The 9,278-nt window shown below is 36.2% G+C and overlaps 1 protein-coding gene across 1 annotated transcript; it reads right to left on the bottom strand.

Moving 5' to 3' along the window:
• Positions 1-962: 962 nt before the first annotated feature.
• LOC112041940 (neuronal acetylcholine receptor subunit alpha-9-like) lies at positions 963-4,016 on the bottom strand. The gene is made up of 4 exons (XM_024075728.2): positions 4,009-4,016; positions 3,205-3,740; positions 2,635-2,849; positions 963-2,370 (listed from the first exon to the last, which is right to left on the bottom strand). The coding sequence occupies exons 1-4, from the start codon at positions 4,014-4,016 to the stop codon at positions 1,936-1,938; spliced, it is 1,194 nt and encodes a 397-aa protein (XP_023931496.2). The 3' UTR covers positions 963-1,935.
• Positions 4,017-9,278: the final 5,262 nt, after the last annotated feature.

The raw sequence follows: 9,278 nt of genomic DNA, 5'->3' as shown, positions 1-9,278 counted from the left end.
TTTTGGGGACAAACCCTTAGTTGGTTAGGAATGTTATTTTATTTAAACATGTTGGGTTAAATTGGGGGGGGGGGGGTCAGTATACATTGGTAACATGCGGTAATTGCGTGTGTTTGGGTATTGTCAACGTAATTCATTTTTGAAGATCTGGATGGACAAGGAGAGGCTGGGAAGATCTGAATGGACAAGGAGAGGCTGGGAAGATCTGGATGGACAAGGAGAGGCTGGGAAGATCTGGATGGACAAGGAGAGGCTGGGAAGATCTGGGATCAACATTTCATGTTTAGGTGATCTTATTCTGGTTTAAAGAAATATTTAGGTGATCTTATTCTGGTTTAAAGACATATTTAGGTGATCTTATTCTGGTTTAAAGACATATTTAGGTGATCTTATTCTGGTTTAAAGAAATATTTAGGTGATCTTATTCTGGTTTAAAGAAATATTTAGGTGATCTTATTCTGGTTTAAAGAAATATTTAGGTGATCTTATTCTGGTTTAAAGAAATATTTAGGTGATCTTATTCTGGTTTAAAGAAATATTTAGGTGATCTTATTCTGGTTTAAAGAAATATTCCTTTGATAACTATATCAGCGAGATAAAGAAGAAAACCGCACTGCTAACAAAAGCTGATCTTTCAGCTGTTATATATATATATATATATATATATATATATATATGTACATGTATGTACATATTCTCTGTTGTACATAAATGAAAATCGTTACCCTGCACAATTTATATAAACGTCGGAAGTGATTTGCACACACACACACACACACACACACACACAGAGAGAGAGAGAGAGAGAGAGAGAGAGAGAGAGAGAGAGAGAGAGAGAGAGAGAGAGATTTTAAAATAATTTTTTAAAGAATTGATTCTTATTTAATTGTGATGAGCACCTGTTTGGAAACTCTGATACTTCTATTTCTGTTAGTGTAATCAAGGGGAAAAAGTAACCAGTATTCACTTATCAGAACATTTATTATTGATGCATAATGCAATTTGCTACATGTTATTTAAATGTTATATTAAAACATTATCAAAACAGCAATTACTGTTAGATAATAAGTGTTGGTAAAATTAAAAAAAATGAAGTAAAAACATTTTGCCTTAATTTTTATGAAAAAGCAGTGTGCCTAAAATGAAAAATAGAATACACTCACAGCATTTAATGATTTCAGACTTTCCAGTCTTCCGTTTTAAAAAAAAGTTGTAAAATGCAACATATATCTAAAATGAGATGAGTTCATAATCCTAAACAAATTTTCAAATTTCAAAATTTTTTTCATCATTTTTCTGGTAACTGGATGTGATGTGTGATGTTTATCCACGAAATAAAAATAAAACTTGCTGTCTATCATTTTCTCCATGAATTTTGATTATAAATATTCCCCTCAACTCGTCTATTATGTCTATATGGCTTTTCCCTTATGACCTACTCTTATATCAAACTTGAGTAAAACACAAAAAAATGTGTCTAAGTATATGTCTACTGTAAAGCAGAAAGTCTCGAAATCATTTTAAAGTAAGATTAGTTACAAAATCCCTGTATCTGAAATCAAGCATGGGATGGAATTACAAAACGATGCACCAAAAGGTTCCTTTTTGAAAGATTAATGCAGTAAAGATTAAGTCTATAACTGCGATAACCTCTCAAAGTGAATATATAATAATTCGAATAATCAAAAATATAGACATTGAATGAAAATTAGGATTAAATGTTAGAAGTACTTTAAAGATGATGGTTACAAAAATAATGCAAAAAACATATACAAATTGCCGTCAGAATTATATTGTTTGTGTTATTCACACGGATTTCACAACAATTATTTGGGCAAATGTCCCTCGTCAAACTCTTTAACCACTTAATACTGGTATTAAATAATTTCTATGAACACCTCAGATACGCAAAGTATAGAGATACGTTCGTATAGTTTACTGCGTACTGTATCTGGTTCGCTGCAACTGACCATCACAAGGGGGAGTGTTGGCGAAGAACCAGATAGTTGCCACGGTAGATAATATGAGGAAAGTATACAGCACTATCCTGTCTATGACCACGGCTACCATCTCCCATTCCGTTTTCAAGCGCTCTGCGGCTTTCTTTTCCCGCCCGGTGCAATCCTCGCCCTTCAGGTTGCTTAAAATCTGGCGAAGCACAAGCGTGGTGGCAGCGGAATTGGCGGTGGGATTTCCGCTTTCGCCATGCAGGCTCATTTCGTCTTGAGAGTTGCAAGGGATGCTAGCGCTGAAGTGGGTCAAATACGGTGGTTTTCTACTGTCTCGGATGCTGAAGGTGCTGCCGTTCGCTATGCTGCCACATATGTCGGCGTTTGATGAAAGCCGCAGTCGTCCATTTCGATTTTCGCTCTGAAATTAGAAGTAAAATTGCTTACCTTATTGGCTATGATCAAGACGTTGTACTAAAGTAAAGTTTTAATGAGCTCCCATGTATTTTAATGGCTAAGATTAACTTTGTTATATTATTATTATTATTTTAATACAGATCCAAATAGTTGATGATAGAAAACAACTGAAGAAAGTAGAGGGGCAGAACTAAGTAAGCATGGCGAATACTGGAAGAGAAAAATACGAACATTGAAGAAAGTATAAGAAGTACACTCATACACGCACAGGCTCTAGTTTGATAGAATTCTCCGCATCTTCATCAAGCGCCGTTTTGATTGCTTTCCTCTTGCAGGCGATGGTGCCTAAAAACCCCAAGACCAGCTTCCTCATCCAGTTTGGCATCTCGTGACCCTGTTCTCCGCTTAAATGAATGTTGGACACCACGATGCTGCTCATGGTGGAGAAACACAGTAATAGTAGAACAATGCCCAGGTACATACCTGCAGTACAATGGTGGAAAATAAATGAAATACTGTTTGGAATTATATGTGGACTTTTTCTTCTATATTTTCGTGAAATATCCATTCTTTGGCAATAAGAATTTTTATTTGGAAAATGTGAATATTTTTCAGCTTTATTTTCAACTTCAAATTACAAAGAAAATTGATGATGGATTTTATATGTGGGTGAATATTACTTAAAGATCATTTTTCTTAATTTAAAAAAACAGAAAATAAATTACTGGTATAAGTATTCCATATCATCTTAAGGTTACTAGGTTATATTCAAAGTTCTTAAACTGACTGGCTAGCTATTGGGGAATTGTATTCTATTTAAAGGCATCTCTCAACTTACTTAAAACTGGTACCACATCAGACTGAGTAGGCGTTAAATCCGAGACCAGCTGTAGGAATACCATCATGGCCAACACGGCAGTCACACCAAACGACACTTTCTCTCCGGACTCCACCGGTAGGTAGAAACTCACAGCCGTCATGGACAAAACCACAATACAAGGCAATATCAGATTGTACATATAATACAAAGGTTTACGACACATGATCAGATAAAACGTGACGTCATTGTAAGGTTCTGGGCAGCAGCCGTAGACAGTGGATGTTCGTATGGCGGGAGCAGCCATTAATTGCCACTCTCCGTTTGGAACAAATGACGTCTGGTCTCCCGCCGCGCTTTTGTTCTGCAGATCCAACTGGTGACCATGGAAATGCCAGGAACCAAACTTGATTGGGCAGGCTTGTTTGTCGTATGGGAAGTAGTTGATGTCCATAAGACAGCTGCTCTTCAGGATGAGTGGAAAGTCCCACGTGACCTTGCCGTTACTGTGGACGGCGGCGGGAAATCCGCCTTCATGTCTCCCCTCATCTCGTACACTGCAATAAAGAGGATGGTTTAACATCAAAGCATCCGTTAATTACAATATAAAATAATAATAATAATAAATAAATAAATAAATGGATAAATTTTTTTTTTAAATGTTGAACGTGTATATCAAATAGTTATTATTGATTTTGATTTTACTCTGGTCCCGTTTGCTGAAGATATATAGTGACCGCAAGGCCCTCAACGGGGGTGCGTCACTATGTATTTTACTCTGTTGCAATAAAAGCTATAAATACAATACATGAAATATTAATTTACCTTTTCATTTGAATTGCAATGCATAATTTTGGGAGGACATTTTTCTATTCTCCAACGTACATTGCACGAAATGTCCTCCCAAAATAATGCACTGCAAATGAAAAGGTAAATTAATATTTTATATATTGTATTTATAGCTTTTATTGCAACCTGATCTCGTACGCTGAATGATAGTGATCGAGTAAAGATCCAGTGTTTTCCCCACTTACCATGCGTATTACCTTATTTTCCTTTTGTATGATTCATGTAATATTAAAAACTTGATTGTTTTCAACCAACTTCATGTACTGTATCGAATACATATTGTTCTATGACATTTCATCATTCAGCATGCCAGCATGTCTATACGCCTTTTCAACTTTTTCAAACAAGTAGGCAACACTGTGCAGAACATTTGATGTCTAGTCTAGTCTAGTCTACTGACGTATAGTATGCAAAGCCATGCTATATCGCACGCCAGAAGAAAATTGGATGGTTTCAGTATATAAAAAAATTAATGTCGTTTAACAGCATAGATCACTTTTATGTGAAAGATACGTTTTTTTTTTCTTTTTTTCCTGTGTACATTTATATCTATGCTTATGTGTGAGTGCGCATGTCTGCATGGACTTGCCTGCCCGTGTGTGAGTGTAAACGTGTGTGTCTATGTGTTTGTGTCTGTTTGCGTTTACATGAGTTGGTGTGTATGTGCTTGTGTGCGCACGTGTGCGTGTGTGTTAAATATTTAAACACACATACTCATTGTATATAGTAATGTCCGGTTTCCATATGCTGTCAATGGCGACGTCGAAACTTGTGATGTTGGCGTGCTCGGACACATTCCATGTAAGAATTTCGTCTTTCCATTCCTGAGAATAAAATCGAAAATTTTATCAATTACGGTTCAGTGCTGTTCAGCTGAATTTTCGGAAATTTAAAACAGACTTCAAAAAGGGAGACACAGTACGATATGCAGTGCTATAAAATATGCAATGGCTTACGTTTAAAAGTGAAAATTAATTGATATATCAGATGCATGTGGCTCATGAACCCTTATTTGACATGGTCCCGTACATGTATGATATCCAAGATATAAAATGTTCATTTGGTTTTGATTATTTTCTTTTGCATTTCAGTTCTGAAATAACTGCACTAGACATTCAATTCATCTGCTTAAATACTTCAGTATTTTTTAAAAGTTGTTGGCTTGAGCAACGTCGAGGGAAACAGCAATAACAATAGCTAAGATAAATGAACTGAATAAAATAATAAATACTGGCAATGACAACACAAACATACCTGTCTCACCCATAGACTTGCGAATAGTGTCTGCTCTGCAGCGTTCTGAGAGAACAATTAAACTCTTAAAACACATCACAAAAGCTTCTTACAACATCTCGTGCAACATTCTTATATTTTGTGTAGCCTATGCCGCAGGGGCAACAAGGCTTTAAAATGGCAAATCTATTTTATTCTCAATTTAATCATTGCAAATGTAAATGACTTAAGATAGTGAAATACTAATTCTAATGTTTGCGTACTTCCTTAAAATCAAAAATGATAAATATATGAATAGTAGGCGAATATCTTCTAAAGTATATGAAAAAACAATAGGGTTTAAAGAGAGAGCGAGAAAGAGACAGAGAGAGGATATGATCCTTACCAATTCAATAACTTGGTTAATACTTATATCTATCTTCACAGTAATTGTGTGATTCGGATTTACAACGGGCCTGTTGTCTGCGTCATATTCAGAGAGGAGCTTTTCTTTAAGCTTGACCAAAGTTCTATAAGTAAGCGAGTGTGCCGAAACTGAGAAGACTGAAAAATCACAAATTAAATGGATTTTTCAAAAAAAAAAAATAAACAATGAGTGTTAAAAAGGCAACCGATGGTGTTATTTGTTTCAAACAATTCCCTTAGTGAAATATAATGTATATAGACAGAGGTAGGAGTTGGTGTAAGAGGACGAGTGGATGAGTGGCCGAATGAAGTGCCTCGGTCTTAGAGCCTATTTTGGTACAAGATATCTATTATGACAGAGATTATATTACTGTAAACTTTCTCGTCAATACCTCATTTTTTAAAATCCAATAATTGTTTAATTGCGTGTTTTTGTATGTTCTGTTGTGATGATCAGGTGAGAATGCGGGTGAATAGAAATAATTAATGGATCCGATTTACTCTTAAAACATAGACTCGTAAGAGTTAGCCCCCTACTCCACTTTAACCTCTTCCTATTACCACCACTGCAAAACATGTTTTGTTATTTTTCAGAAAGCTATAACAATTAACTCAGTTGTAACCTAATTCGATGATAGCGACTCATTGATTTCCACCAAAATAATAACGAAAATGTCAAAACATTTCGAATGCGAAAATTGATTTTGATACAATTGCTTCATAGAGTTGATAAAAAATAGATTAAATTGCTTTTGACTGTATAGAAATTAACCCCACTTTGTCAGGTACATGGCAATTTGTTTGGATGAGGTTCTGTACATATAACAAAGCTCCGTTTGTTAATTATCTATAACAATTCCTTCAGATAGCCTCTTTACCAGCAGATCATATTATCCCTCAGCTTAGCTGTGGGACTACTGTCCTCAATTCATAAACCACAAAGACCCCATTTCTATACCTAGATCGATCTAGCAGGATCGACCCATCTCCTAGGGGATTCTCGCTAAATTGCTTTCAGTTTAAGTGGCTTAGATGTCTGGCACGCTCACTGAAGCTGCTAAACGATAGTTAACTACACCTTAACAGCTTCAGTAGGCGTGGCAGACATCAGAGCCGCTTAAGTCGAATGTAATTTAGCGAGAAACCCCTCGGAGATGGGCCGAGCCTGCAAGATCGATCTAGGTATGGGAAGGGGATCTTTTTTTTTTTTTTTTTTTTACAAAAATGTGCGTATATTACAATGGCTATGATAACGACCCATTTCAGTGACTCAAAGCACATGGCATACTGGGCAATCCATGCAGTGGAAAAAAACAGAAATTGTAACTGTTTATTGTAGGGGGTTATAAAAATTAATTGCCACACTTAGAAACCATTTTAAACCGTGCTTGTTTTTAATGTTTAGGGCGCCGAATACTTTCAATTAAGATAGTTCACGTTTCTCGGCAGTGATGTCTTTACGAAAGGTGGAGGCGCGTCTCCTAAAATCAGTTTTAGAATAAAAATTTATGGGCAGTGGAGTCCACCATCTGAGTTTTTTTCTTATTTAAATATTATGTGAAAAAGAAAAAGGAAAAAGAGGTCAGTGGTAACGGCAACTTCTATTAATCTGTTTAAAATCATAATAACTCTTCGTTTTGGCCAAAAATTGGATTTTCCGGGAAAAAACGGCAATTTTCCCGTACTTACCAATGGTCAACGACCCCATTCCTGCATTCAAAGTTAATCCAGGGTTTTTTTTTTCCTAAACGAACGGTTTTTTGTTAAAATCTCTTAAGAGATTTTAACTGACGGAGCCCTCTCTGACATTGCATAGTCACTGGTGACCTACTTAAAACCGCGGGAAAAGCAGACAACAACAACACTATATACCGGGTAGCAATAATATAAGATTCATGAGATATATTCGTCTTTTTGTTAAAAATGCATTTATGTCATACAAAAGAATGAGTCGTATAATTGTGACGTCAAATTTACTGCCGACTTTCATATACAAATAAACCGAATTCTAGTCACTTGATGTTGACCTAATTTTACTAGGACGTTGCTTACTTTTTCCATAATTATAGATAATGGAATATCTACAAATCTTTAATGTAAGATATATCAGCCTGCTACATGTAGAAGAAGGCATTTTCCTCTTGCTTTGTCGGACAGGTCTGAAGAAGTCAGCCGTCATAATTTGGCAGTAAGAATGTACAGGCCTCGTTAACACGCGCTTTATACCACAATTTAAGTCGGTCACCCACAGTGTAATGCTGGTTTTAAAAAAATCAATTGAACTATTTTATTGGAATTTATGGCGAAAATAAGAAAAAAGTCCAGAATAAATCTTCCAGAAAGGGAACACCGCATTCTGGGATTTCAAACGACGTGAAAGGTCCATCCATACAGTGTTACGAAACGAAATGAGCAAAGTAGGCAATCTATAAATAATACTGTGGACGACAAATTGGTGGCATAATTTTAGACAACAGGTCACAAAAATTATAAAAATATTTAATATTACGAACTATTTGATTTAATGATGCCTTCATCGTTAGCAATACTCAAAGAATATAATGCTAATATTGAACACATCAAATCTTATACTTACCCGAATTCATATCTATGGTAACCATCAACAGGCAGAGTTTCCATGACAATCCGCTTAGTCCTGCATTCATTGCCATTCCTGTATAATACAAAACTAAGAACTCGTGATCTGTGATGCCTCCCTGTCAACCTGCACTGGTTGTTGGCGTAATGAAGAATAAATTGCTAGCTTCTCGACACTCCCCGGTCGGGTGTGACTTGTTTTTATTTGCCCCTAGGCGAACTGATACCGCGCAGAATGAATGTGAATAGGACTACTTTATTTTGCCCATATACTAGTACATAATCATGTAGCCCCAGCAAAGAGGCAACAAAGACACTTCGATGTTATAATAAAATAGTTCGGCAAGCACATGGAGCCTTGTGTCAGTATCACTTAAACACATGGTGTCAGAATCGGGATATTTACCGAGCATTTTTTTAAGGGAAACTCTGACTAAAAACACTCATAAAACATGTCAGAATTACTAAGAATCTCCAATGCCATTCAAAGGGAACAAAACTTGAAAATTTTGTTTGTGAGTGCGATATATATTGGGGCGTCATATTGTAAGAAAACAACTAAACATAAAGCATATTGCAAATAATGATAGGGGCCTACCATTAAAAAATACGAATCACTCACATTTAATCATGAAAAAGACAAAAAATGCCCAGATAATCGAAAGTCGAAGTTCAGTGAGATGTGTAATCCCAGGAATAATGTTATACTTGAATTAAGTGTGCAACAAGATGTCGGGCGTTTTCAGTCATTCTTGGCACTCATGACACGCATGGCACGGTTCCATATCAAAATGCCCGCTCCATGCGTCCCATTCAAACCGAGGAATGGCATAATATCTGTGAGACGATCACTTCGTTAGCGTTTGTCCTGGGGTTTCCACCTCTGTCCAAGAGGGACTTACAAACGATGAATGGAGCCTATGGCGTTTAGTGTATGTAGAGTGAGTTTAAGTATGATTTAACGCCTGTCTCTATTTCATTTTGAACTTTTAAGGCGCGTGAAGGGTATA

The sequence above is a fragment of the Lingula anatina genome, chromosome 6 (assembly GCF_051362555.1).
Source record: "Lingula anatina isolate TDL-2025a chromosome 6, LinAna3.0, whole genome shotgun sequence".
NCBI classification, from domain to species: domain Eukaryota; kingdom Metazoa; phylum Brachiopoda; class Lingulata; order Lingulida; family Lingulidae; genus Lingula; species Lingula anatina.
Note: the sequence above shows the minus strand (reverse complement) of the source record. Positions and strands in the feature narration are given on the sequence as shown.

Coding starts and splice junctions, on each gene's coding strand:
- LOC112041940 (XM_024075728.2), bottom strand. Junction 2,850..3,204: donor TGATGTGGTACCAGTTTTAA/GTAAGTTGAGAG, acceptor ATTGTACTGCAG/GTATGTACCTGGGCATTGTT. Junction 2,371..2,634: donor ATTCTATCAAACTAGAGCCT/GTGCGTGTATGA, acceptor TTCTAATTTCAG/AGCGAAAATCGAAATGGACG.